Below are 12,835 nucleotides of genomic sequence, written 5' to 3' on the forward strand. Positions count from 1 at the left end.
ACCATTCCTACCTACCTCCTTACTCCACAGGAATCTTCTCTGCAACGATATCAACTTTTCTACCACTGTCTATTTAAAAGTTAAATAAACAGATTAATAATTAGAAGAAGAGAATTGTGTTCAAATAGACAAATTATCATCCGAGGGTAGATTAGTAAATCCAATTATCAGTAAATCTGTTAATAACATCTTTCCACAGGTTAGGTTTCTAGGAATTTGGTAGTATTCGAGTTATGTAAGCTAGTGCTTCTGTGGCTATTCACAACCTGGGACAGGGATATGGCCATTATAGCACAGATTCAAAGTGTTACATCCGAGACTAAGCTGTTTCTAGTAAGAACCAAGTGTATGAACTATCAAATAATCAAGGATATGGTTTTAGAAGCCATGTAATCCAAGAAAAAGCCTTGCACTCTCATCTACCTGCTTCACCAGGCCGAAATCAGCAGACATTCAAGCCTTTCCATTCTCCTATCTGTAACTCCCTCCACTTCTTCTAAGGGCTCAGGGATTGAAAAGTAAGGTGAAGATACGAAGAAATAACAAAGAATCAACGAATACCATCATAGTAATCAAGAAAATCATCCTGTGGTGGCCTCAAACTCGAGATACTACCTTAGCCCCAGCCTTTCTGTACACGTTTCAGAGTTTTCAATGCAATACCACTGCCACCATCCCTGTTAAGTAATACATAACAGATCATCAATGAGCATTGAATATATATTATACAGTCAATTTGACAATCATTTCCATGTTCAAAGCAACACCCAAGTTTATTTATAGTTGGATAGAACTAACATTTGTGATGACAGCAAATTTTGATACAAGATCATTTCATACACATGATAAAGCAACTTTTTCAAAAATGAATCAAGTACAAAAAAATGATATGTATTGTTTGTATAAGTTTATCAACCAGGAAACCGTCTAACAAATGAGATAATGGAAATGAAGACAGATTATATCACATAGTAGCACTCCATTCAACCAAACACGAATGGTATCATTGCCGTAGAAGAAATCATATACAGATCATATTTATGGAGGACTAATCATTGTATATAGAAATTAAGAATGCAAATTATGGAATGATTAAAGAACAAAAAACGGTAAAAATAATTTTCAAAACAGCCAAAACTAACAAATAACTTCATTTCCCCAAGGAAAAGAACCCAAAAATGCACAAAAATTACCCATACCTGTGGATTATATCCTGCCAATCACTTCCACCATCATTTTCAACTTTTCTAGGAAAGATCCTCTTGCCATTTTGATAGGTTCTGTCAGCAGGTCTATCTTCTGAAGCAAATTCCATCATCCTCTTTGCTAATTCATCTGCTCGGTGTTTGTTTCCGCTTTTACTAAATCCATCAATTACCGGCATGAACGATGAATGGTCAAATCCATATCCCTTGTCAATTAATTTATGGAGAAGGTAATCAGCATCGTCTAATCTTTCACTTTGGCAAAGTTTATCAATTAAATCTTTATACATGAAATCCTTCAATGCGAAAAATCTATCCAATGAAGCTTCAAATAGATCCTTCGCTTCAAAGAGTTGTCCTCCAGCAAGAAACTCATTGCACATTAAACTGTACAAGACTTCTTTGTGGCCACATATACTCAAAGCTACCTCAAATAGCTCAAATGTTAGTTTAAAATCACTAGACTTGCAAAAGGCTTTAATCAATATCTTGAAGGTAGATACTTTGGGAGATATGCCCTTATCCAACATTTCATGCAAAAGAGAAGTAGCATCATTTGTTTTTCCTCCTTCACAAAGGGCAGAGATTATGTTATTGTAAGTATAAATATATGGATATATCCCTCTTTCTCTCATTTCATCCATCAATCCATATATTTCAAATATTTGCCTTTTACCTCCTAGACCCAGGATCAACGAATTATAATTTTTAAGAGTCCTGCTGCATCCATTTCTCTCCATATCCTTCAAGACACGGAATGCTGATGATATCTTTCCTTGCTTACAAAAACTTAATATGAACGTATCATATATTGTAGAATCAGGGCGCAAGTTTTTTGCCATCATCTCAACAAATTTCTTTTTTGCTTCTTCTACCCTACCAACTTTGCAAAGTGCATTAACTATGATTGTATATGTGACTACATCAGGTGTGCACTTTGACACATTGTGGATTGAATTAGCTAGGCCAGCAAATGAGTTTCCCTTACTGAGGGATGTTGGTCCATCAGTCCACATCTCACCTAGCATTTGAATTGCTTCCTCCAATTTTCCATTTCTACAGAGACCATTGATCATGATATTGCAGGTCACAGTATCTAACTGATAGCATTTCTCGTTCATCATTTGCAGCATTTTCTCTGCTTCTAGTGATCTTCCCTCTTTCCACAGGCTATGCAGCAATGTGTTACAGGTATAAGTATTTGGATAACAACCATTCCTTATCATTTCATGAAGAATACCCTTTGCTTCAAATACCTTTCCTTTGCTACAATATCCATGGAGGAGAGTACTATAAGTAACGGTGTCTGGATAAACACCATTGCTTATCATCAAATCCATTAACCTTCTGGCATCCAACAGCATATGTTTCCTACATAGCCCATCCATCATAATGTTATAGGAGTAAGAATTCAGCTCAATGCCTTCCGCTACCATTTCATCAAGAACCAATTGAGCATCCAACAGTTTCCCATTCCTAAGCAACCCCAACAACCATATATTATAACTTTCCAAAGTGGTGAAATTGCCATCCTTTTTCATGGAGTCGACCAAAGCCTTTGCTTCCACCAGTATCCCTATCTTGCAGAACCCTTTTATATCAAGTTATAAGTAACTCTATTAGGTTTAGGAAGTCCCAACTCCTGATCCAACTGCATATCCCTGAAAATCCTTGACGCCTCTAAAACCTTCCCGACCCTACAAAGCGCCGAAATCCTAGAATTAAAGGCGACAACATCTGGTAACATACCCTGTTCCCTCATTCTCTCAACCAACTTCTCAGCTTCACCGGTCAAATCCTCCTTACAGAAGCTTGAAATGAGAGTATTGTACACAACCCTATTGGCAACAAGACCTGATGACTTGTCAAGTATATCCAAGGCTTGGCTCGTGAGACCTGCCCTACAAAACCCACGAACTAAAATGCCAAGAGTGAACTCATTTGGGTAGCACCCTTTGTAAGACATTTTATCGAACAGGTTCCGTGCATGGTCCAAAGCACCGGAATCACACAACGACTGCATCATGAGGTTGAAGGTGTAAGTTTGCGGCCTTACCCCCTCAGTGATCATGTCGGAGTATAGCCACGTGGCGAAATCAGAGCGGTGTTGGTTGAAGGAGGCACGGAGGAGGAGGTTGTAGAGGGAGAGTGGAGGAGGAGGAGAGGGGAAAATGGGCCCTGAGGGACTTGAAGCGGGAGAAGGCATGGGGTAGGTGGGATGAGGAATGGGCCAAAGCCCGGACGAGGAAGAGGAGGGAAGGGTGGGCTATGTTGGGAGGCTGCGTGGCTAGGATGAATTGACAGAGGTCATCAATCTGGTGGTGCATGTTGGCAGCAATGAGGACACGTATGGCGGCCCGTGTGGAACGAAGGAGATCATGAGTGGGTAAGGAAGAAGAGGTAGAGGATGAGAGGATGCGCTTCAAGAGATGCCATGCAAGCTTGGGGTTGTTGGTGTTGCTCAGAACAACTTTTGTCAGCTTCGACGACATCGTCTAATCCATCTTCTAGTTGTTTGTGCATTACTCTGCTTAAAAGAAGAGACAATTAGGGGATTAATGTGTTGTGAGAGTGAAGATTACTGTTCTTAGTTGGGACTGAGTCCTTCAATTGAGATTCCCTAGAGATGCTTGCAATATATACTCACGCAAATTCTTAGTGACACGATTGTGTTTTCTAACTTATTATAGTATCTTCTCACACCACTGATCAACTTAGTAAACAACTAACTTAACCGACTTTTAACATCTTTCTTCTTGATGGGAGATGGGAGAGAACTTCATGGTTATTGCTTGACGAGGGTTGCCTTTCCATGATTGACACATGTGACAGTTGTATGCTTGACAAGTTGCACTAATTTAAAGAAGAGGACAAAGAGTTATAATCCATCTAATTCTCATAGAAGTTTAGGGTCATTGCTACTAAAAGAAACAACCTACAAAGTAGAAGTTTAAGCAGAACAAAACAAACCCATTGAAGCTTTACCCTTCTTTTTTCATGTTAGCTCTAAGGCCAAGGACCAGTAAAAAGCTTTACCCTTCTTTTACATAGGGGTGGCAGTCAGCCCTGCCCTGCCTGGTAAAATGGTCCTGAATCTTCACCCCGCCCGCCTAACGGCGGGCTAAGCCCTCCATATTTATTTATTTATTTATTTTTGAAAAAAATTACTGAACCATTAAACATTGAAAAAAAAACACAATTTGACAAACATTTTAATAAACCTATAATTTCTAAATTTACAAACACAAGTGTTTATAACACTAAAGCAAATTTGTTCCTGAACGTAGCCACTAGCCACAACAACAAATCAGCAAGAAGTCCAGAACATAACCAGCAAGAAGAACAAATTAAGCAAATTTGTTCCAAACAGTGATAAACCCCAAGCAAACAAAACAAAACAAAGAAAACAAAAAAAAAAAATCTGCACCAGTTTTTAAACCAGTAAAGCTCAATCAAAGCAAACAAATTTAACAAAGCAAGATAATTTAACAAACCAAAAAAAAAAAAAATTAAACAAAGCAAACAGAAGTAACAAAACGGTGGTTCTGAAAACCGGACCAGTCATCAAACCGCTCTAATTATTGGTTCACTGGTTTACTGGTCCAACCGGTCTAACCGTGGTTCAACCGGAAAAACCGTTCCATAATAAAATAATAAATAAATTATAAATAAACATCCTAAATATCTTCAAAATTTAAAACCCTACATAAAATATCACCAACTAAATGAAATTAATCATCAAAATATGCAATGACTTGCTGCAAATTTGTTGACAATTAACATAATTATACTTCCATTAAAAATAGCTGGATTGAATTACAATGCACAAGTTAAAGATAGAGAATATTTGTCTTAATGTAGCTAAGTCAAAGTAAAACAAAAAATGATAGTGTTGCACAATAAACACACAACAGAGCCTGAAACAAACACACAACACAGGCTGAAACAAAAACACAACAAAGCCTGAAACAAAAAAAACCCAACAGTGAAAAATGACGAAAGATTAACAGTTTTCAACCCAATTTTAACAAAGCTCATCACAATGATTAACAACAAAAAAAAGCAATGAAGGAACAGTGAATCAGTAAATAGGCAGTGCAAATTCAAGAAACTTTAATAAAATTTAACTACAGAAACAGACAGTAAAGCAGTAATAGAGTTATCAATTTAAAATTTATCATACAATCAGTGAGCAAAAAACCAGTCAACCAAGTACTGACTGGGCACTCGAAAAAAAAAAAAGAATCAAAAGAACATTTAAATCACAGCAAAAACACAACAACAATATGAACATTTAAAACAAAGCAACCCAAAAAAAAAATCTAAAAATCACCATTGCTGAAAACAATGATTTGATACGTGTATGCTCAAAGAATTAAAAGCTAAGCTTACAGGAAAGTGAAGAATACCCAAACCAAAGAACTTTCAATCAAAGCTTAAATCAAGAACAGAAAATCACAACAAAAACAAAAAAAATTAAAAGTAACAGAAGAACAACAGAACAACAACACAAGAACGATTAGCAAATTAACAAGTTCACAATAACAGTTAAAATTTACCAGAAGAACACTAATGCAAGTGGAATCATCATGCTAATATGTTTTCTGCAAAGATACTATTTGTGCAGCTAAAATTTCCTAATTACTAAGATCCAATTATTCTAATTTCACATGCAATCAACTTATTAAGTTTCTAAAAGCTAGAAATGATAAAACCAACCAGAAATATGGTTAAAGCATTTCATCAAACATGTTGAGTGTGGTAAAATTAAAACGAAATAAGAGAATTCAAAGCTTAATATCAATGTGATAGAGAAGAGAACATAACTACTGTAACTTTAATTCAGTCTATGAAAAAATCCAAACCACTTCCAAATCAAATAGTTGCTTATTGTAATGGAAATCAGAAGTTGCAGAGTTTGAAGCAGGGTATTGGTGTTGTGCGAGTGTATTGCCTGGTGGCGGGTTTAGGGAACTCACGGCGGCGACAAAAGGCAGCAGTTCGACGGCTAGGTGTTGCGCGCGGGTTGGTCGCAGAGTTTGAAGCAGAGCAACGTGGCTTCCAGAGGAACGCGAATGCGAACAAGAACGGTGAACGGCGAGTGAACGCGAACGGTGAACGCCGAGCGAACGAGAACGGCGAAGAACGCGAACAAAGACCCGAACGTGAACGTCACACAATCGGCGACGGAAGCGCGGCTGAGCAGACAAAGACGATGGACGCCGAGCTCGAGGAAGCAGCCGCGATCGGTGACAGCGAACAGGGGTTGAAGACTTGGAGCATGAGGGAAGCTAGATAGACGGACGGATGGCGAACTTTGAGTGAGACGGACGGCGGCAGTATGCCACTCCTTGCGGCGGTGGTGTAGGCTTACAGTGCTAGGGTTTCTTGGCTGGGTTTGTGTGATTTCTTTCTGAATGAAAGAAAGAAAGACCGAGGCGGGTTCCGTTCTGATGTAAAGAAACGAAGGAGCTTCCGTTTTTGTGTAAACCGGGCGGGTTTCGGTTCGATCTGACCGGCCGGTTTTTGGCCGGTTTAACGGTTTCTCACCGGTTTTCTAAACAATAGTTTTACATGTCTGATTGGACGGCTAATATTGTCGGTTCGCGGTTGAACTGGTTCAATCGGTCTAATTCGGTCCGATTTTTAGAACATTGATAAAACCTTAACAAACCAGCAGCAACGGCCAGGAGGAGTAGCGATGGCAAGGAACCACAAGCAGCAGCGACGGAGAGGGTGCGAGCCTGCGACGGTGGAGGTGCGACCGAGCAATGGAGAGGTGGGAGCCTGCGACGGAGACGGGCGACAACGGGGTGCGAGCCTGCGACAGAGCCACGGAGGAGAGAGGTGAGACGGCAAGGCGCGACGGCACAAGGTGTTGTGGGTCAGTGTGTGTGACGGGGAGAGCCAAAGGAAGAGAACTCGTTGTGAGTGTAAGTGTTGTGGGTGTTGTCTCTTGTGGTTAGAGGTGTGACAAGGCCAACAACCCAACAAGGCCTTAGGCCTGGCCTACATTAAGCCTAATTAGCCTGGCCTTTAAAAAATAATTAGTAAATTTGGACAAATATAAAAGACTATTTATAAACCAACTTGGTTAGTCACAAAAAAAAAAAAAAAAAAAAACAAAAAACCAACTTGGTTAGTATAGTGGTTAGCTCATTAGTTCGCTTAAGTAAGTATCGGAAGTTTGAATCATTACAAATTACAAATTCTGCTGTCACATATATATACATACATGTATGTGTGAATAACTAATTTTGCTAATTTGGCTATGACAAACTAATCTCTATAATTAGCAAGCTAACTATCCACTAACATCCCCCCTCAAGTTGATAGTTATGCATACTGTTATAATATCAACTTGGAATAAAAACTGCAGTCTAACTATGACGCTATCTAACTAACTAACAGTCTCCTTCAAGTTGGAGAAATGGAGAATTCTATATCACTAACTTGTAGTAAGGGAAGATGTCAATCATCAAGTAACAAAATTACTGGTACCATTCTCTCTCAATGGAGGAACATACAAATCGAACAGACCTAGCTTGCTAAAACAGTTCTAAAAAGGACCAGGTGCTAAGGCCTTGGTGAAAATATCCGTTGTTTGATTTTTGCTTGAGATAGTTAGCAATTTAACTAATCCAGACACAACTCTTTCTCGCACCACATGACAATCTGCTTCAATGTGTTTAGAGAAATAGACATACTTTAAAGTTATAAATTAAAAAAATTATATATTTATATTTGTAGTTTTTAAAAATATCTAAACAAATATTTGTTAAAAATAAGTTATTATTATTAAAATTAAAAATCTTGTATAATTTTATATTTAAATAAACATTTATATTTATCTTTAACAAGTTATTGATACCAAATTTTATTTACAATAAAAAATTGTTTTCTATATATGTCTAATATAATCATTTTTTTTTACTCTAATACAATCATTTTAAAAATTACTTTATTAAATATAATTATTGTTACTTATATTTATTAAAAATTATTTTTAGTTTGATTTATTAAATATAAATATATAAGTATTATAACTTTTTAAAAACTTAATTTCCAAAAATAAACTTTTATAACTTTATAAAAGGTAAATATTTTATCTCATTCTTCTCCGATTCTTCAGAAAACCATTCGGATTGATTCGACTTCTCGCCATGTAAATACTTCAACTTTTTTGCAATTCCCACCATCGCCCACTCATTCCTTCGATTCGGTACATGATTCTTCTTTTTTGCTTTGAACTTTTGGCATTCATCAGAAGTGTAATCTGCTGTTTCTCTTCATATTTGAATGCAAGTTATTCTAGTCCATGTTGATATGCTTATTGCTTGAAATTCTTACTCTGTTAAATGTTTGCAATTATGTCATTGCAATTTTGTTAGCTCAATTTGAATTTAATCAAGTCAATAAATTTGAAGCTGAGAAAATAGCACACTCAGGGTTTGTGATTCCACATAATGCATGATCCTCAGACCACTGCAGGCTGTGTTTTATGGATTCTAATTTACACATAAAATTCTGTTTGGAATTAATTGATACTTAAATAGGGCTGTGCTTGGTTGTTTATCTCTTTTTCATGTTTTGAATACCTGTTTTGTTTCATGAGGTCTTACTGCATAGGCATTGGAACAATAAAAAGGGCAGCCGAGTTTACAAGTTTAGGTTCCTGAATCGAACTTTTGATTGTAAAGAGAAATCTCTTATGAGTTTACAAGTTTAGACTTTACTACTATTCAAGTTTACATAAGCTCTGCTAATTAGGCGAAGTCTTTCGTTCAGTTACTTAGCTGTCCGGGTCGAGGTGCTTGTTACAATGTTAAACTTGTAATATGAAAGGTTACTGCAATATTTGCAGTTCTTCTTTTGTTTAATATTGGGTGATGACTACATTTAATCGAAGGGAATTTTGAATTTTGGATCGATGTTTGGGATTTATGCAATTTGTTTTATTTGTTTAATTGATTCATTAGTTCATCATGTGTATGCTGATACATTGTATTGATTGTGGTCAGATTTTATCTTGTTTAAAGATGGACTTGTAGAAGAGAGAAACACAGAATTTCCAAGCATCCTTTGGATTATAGAGGCAAACTATCATAAAAATCCAGTTCAATGGGTGCTCCTAAACAGAAATGGACTGCAGAAGAAGAAGCAGCACTTAAAGCTGGAGTAGTCAAACATGGAGCAGGAAAATGGCGCACTATACTTACAGATCCAGAGTTTAGTTCCATCTTGCGCATGCGCTCCAATGTAGATCTCAAGGTAAATCTTTTTAATCCTAGAAGGTTCCAGGGAGTTTCAAAGAAAGGCTGTTTTATTGCTCTTTTAGGTTGGGGATTTCACAACTGCACTTGCTGAACAATTTGTTTTAATAAAACTGCAAAGTTATATTGGATACCTTTGGTGACTTGTACATACGATTTGAAATGTAAACAGGATAAATGGAGGAATATAAATGTCACAGCAATATGGGGATCCCGGCAGAAGGCCAAGCTAGCCCTTAAAAAGAACCTACTACTACCAGCCCCTAAAATCGACAACGATCATATGGCCTTGAGTACAGCAGTTCGACATGATGAAAATGTTCTCGAAACTAAGCCCCTAGCAATATGTGGTCTGTCATTGCCATCTCATAATTCAAAACAACAATTATCAAGGTTAGAAAGTTTCCTCTATTTTCTATCTGTTATTTAGACTACAGAAAAAATTTATCATCATGACTGTGGTGTTTGTTTGGTTTGATCTTGCTATTGAAAAGCATCTGGACATTGTAAAATTGTAGATGTTACTTCCGTTACAAGTAATTAGTTCCAAGATTATAGGATAAATTTTATGGATTAGATCATTTTATTTTTGGCTTGGCTCTACATGATGTTTCTGCACAAAGGATGGCAAATATAAGAATCAAAAAGAATAATTCAATGGTTCACTTCCTTTGCATGAAGTAACATGATTTTTACTTTATTTATTCATGATTTAGATCTGAAAGTTCTGCTGTGCTCATATGTATTCCTCGTAGCATGTCATAAGAAAATACCATAAAGAATTAGCAAATCCTTTTATTTCTTTGTTTAAAGAGAAGGAGAGCGTTGGAGCAATGGTTGAGTTGTCTTCGTATGGCCTCAAGGTCACGGATTCAAGCTGTGGAAATAGCCACTGATGTAATTATCAGGTTAGGCTGCGTATATTACACCCTTTGGGTGCGACCCTTCCCTGGACCCTGCATTAATGTGAGATGCTTGTGCATCGGACTACCCTTTCTTCTTTGTTTAAAGACATAATGCTTTGGTATATTTTTCTTGTCATATACTGGTGTGCATTAATTCTAAATTCAGTTATTGTTGATTACTTGATTTCTATTATATTTAGGGTTTACGTCAGTTACAAATAGCTGATAAATAGTTTTCTTTCTTGATGCCATTTTTCATGACAACATGCCATCTTGTGCTGAAATGGTGAAAAGTATGTAACAATATCCTTGTGAATGGTGGCAGGTTGGATGATCATATATTAGAGGCTATTATAAGTTTGAAGGAGCCAAGGGGTTCTGACAGGAATGCCATTGCTTCATACATAGAGGTATTTCTACTTCATCTTACTTAGTACTATCAATTCTAAACATAACAAGTCCGAGTAACAAATGATCTTCAAAGTTTCCCAGTCTCATGAATTGATTTACATTAGACTTCTCGGTAAATTATTTTATTTTCACTTGATGCACCAAATTATTTCTCTTTATATATCGATTGGCATATTATATTTCTATTTTCAAAATAGATATAACTACGAATGGCCTTGGTTTGAGTTTGTTCTTGCAGAATTAGAAAACTTGGATGCTGACCGAAAATATTTCTCTTGTATGCCCATAAAGTGATATTTTTTCTTATTAGTTGCCTGAAATATCAAACAGGTTTGACATCCGACGCAAAAGACCTGGCAAAACTCATTAGAAAACTGGAGTCCTTTCTATGTATATAAACATTTCTTTTTTGAAAATACTTTGCATGTGCCCTCCCCTTTCAAGTTAGAAACTGTTAATTTCTCTACAATGGTTCACAAAAGCATAGCAAAGTTCAACCAATCATACTATGCTTCATTCATCTGATCTTGTCTTCTCAAATAACCTGTGACTTAACTTTAAAACATCAGTGAATACTGATGACATTTGCAATCTGATGTCTGTTTACATGCACCATCTCATCAAAAGTAATGCTAAGCCTTCTCATCGCTTCAGGAAAATTATCAATCTCCTACAAACCTTGGAAAGTTACTGCGAACAAGACTGAAGCATATGGTGGATATTGGCAAAATAATCAAGGTAATTCTGCTATGAATATTAGAAACGAACCATCAATTGATTCGGTTAGATTACTTGGTCAATGGTTCACGAAGTGGGTCACTGGTTGAATTGGTTGACCTATTCATAATTAAATATATTATATAAAATTATCAAAAAATAAAATTAAAATCTAAATGCATAAGGAGTTGATGCTTGTTCTTTAAATATATAAAAATTAATTCCTTCGATATATAAAAATATAGTTGAGTTTCATTTGTGTAATATATTTAACATAAAGCATTCTATATAAAAATTAGAATTTGATTTATCTTATCTTATGTATTATATAATAGAAGTTAAAATATATTACAAGGAGACTAGCATATGGCCATATTGGCAGTTGGCTCCTCTACCAAAACTCCCATTTTAACACACTCAATTGACAAGTAGTCAAATTCAATATTGATAAGGGTTTTTTTTTTCTCTTTTCGTTTTTTTTATCCTATTGACAGGTACAACAGAGGTACAAGATTAGTCCAAGTTCGACAGGCTCTGAGAAAAGAAGATACTCTTCTTCCACTTTACCGCTGGAAGGGAGGCCCAGAGATTCTCCAGAAGCAGAGAAGAGTCATGATGTCAACATCCTTTCAAAATCCCAAGTTGATGCGGATATATCGAAAGCAAAGAGCATGACAGCTCAAGAGGCAGCTGTGGCAGCTGCAAAGGCAGTTGCAGAGGCAGAAGCCGCCATTGCTGAAGCAGAGTTAGCAGCGAGGGAGGCAGAGGCTGCAGAAGCTGAGGCAGAGGCTGCTCATGTGTTTGCAAAAGCAGCAATGAAGGCACTAAAATGCAAAACATCTCTTATCTGGTAGCTTCCCCACCGAGAAAATATATTTTTGATGCCTGTCAATATGATGGACGTCAAAATTTATAGAAAAATACATTTTTTTCTGTTCAGAATGGTTTTATATCATCCTCATATGCTGGTTCTCCACCCTTTTCAGATAGTCACCTGTATAGAATCTTCAGATTTTCTTGGTTTTTTCCAATGAGATTGATCAACATATGGTCATAAATCTTTTTGCAAGTGGTTTAATTTTCCCATAACCATTTCATTCCAACTTTTTATCGAGCTGATCACTAAATTCTGAAAATGTCTACTCTGTAACTTCATCCTTTATCTTTCCAATATCTAGGATGCAATTCTTCCCGGGTACTTTTTATAGTGCCTTGAATTGGAAAGATTTTGGTGCCCCTTTTAAGTGCACCGCCACCAGCAACAAAAGGCCAAGTGGCATATAGAATTCCACGCCATGCATGTATCTTACATTCTTACTTTTAA

The 12,835-nt window shown here is 36.6% G+C and overlaps 1 protein-coding gene and 1 pseudogene across 1 annotated transcript; one reads left to right on the forward strand and one right to left on the reverse strand.

The window, feature by feature from the left end:
- Positions 1–381: 381 nt before the first annotated feature.
- LOC112720616 (pentatricopeptide repeat-containing protein At2g17140-like) lies at positions 382–3,709 on the reverse strand (annotated as a pseudogene).
- Positions 3,710–8,272: 4,563 nt separating this feature from the next.
- Positions 8,273–12,600, forward strand: LOC112720617 (telomere repeat-binding factor 2). The gene is made up of 6 exons (XM_025771609.3): positions 8,273–8,427; positions 9,227–9,476; positions 9,651–9,871; positions 10,709–10,793; positions 11,449–11,532; positions 12,006–12,600. Exons 2-6 carry the CDS (start codon positions 9,327–9,329, stop codon positions 12,363–12,365), a joined length of 900 nt encoding a protein of 299 aa, XP_025627394.1. The 5' UTR covers positions 8,273–8,427; positions 9,227–9,326; the 3' UTR covers positions 12,366–12,600.
- The last annotated feature ends 235 nt before the right edge of the window (positions 12,601–12,835 follow it).

The sequence above is a fragment of the Arachis hypogaea genome, chromosome 11 (assembly GCF_003086295.3).
Source record: "Arachis hypogaea cultivar Tifrunner chromosome 11, arahy.Tifrunner.gnm2.J5K5, whole genome shotgun sequence".
Taxonomy (NCBI): Eukaryota; Viridiplantae; Streptophyta; class Magnoliopsida; order Fabales; family Fabaceae; genus Arachis; species Arachis hypogaea.

What these genes read in the sequence shown, in the direction of transcription:
- LOC112720617 (XM_025771609.3), top strand. Translation starts at nt 9,327, where the DNA reads ATGGGTGCTCCTAAACAGAAATGGACTGCAGAAGAAGAAGCAGCACTT. An exon ending in TCAAAACAACAATTATCAAG is followed by an intron (nt 9,872 to 10,708) that starts GTTAGAAAGTTT and finishes GAATGGTGGCAG; the next exon opens with GTTGGATGATCATATATTAG. An exon ending in ATATTGGCAAAATAATCAAG is followed by an intron (nt 11,533 to 12,005) that starts GTAATTCTGCTA and finishes TCCTATTGACAG; the next exon opens with GTACAACAGAGGTACAAGAT.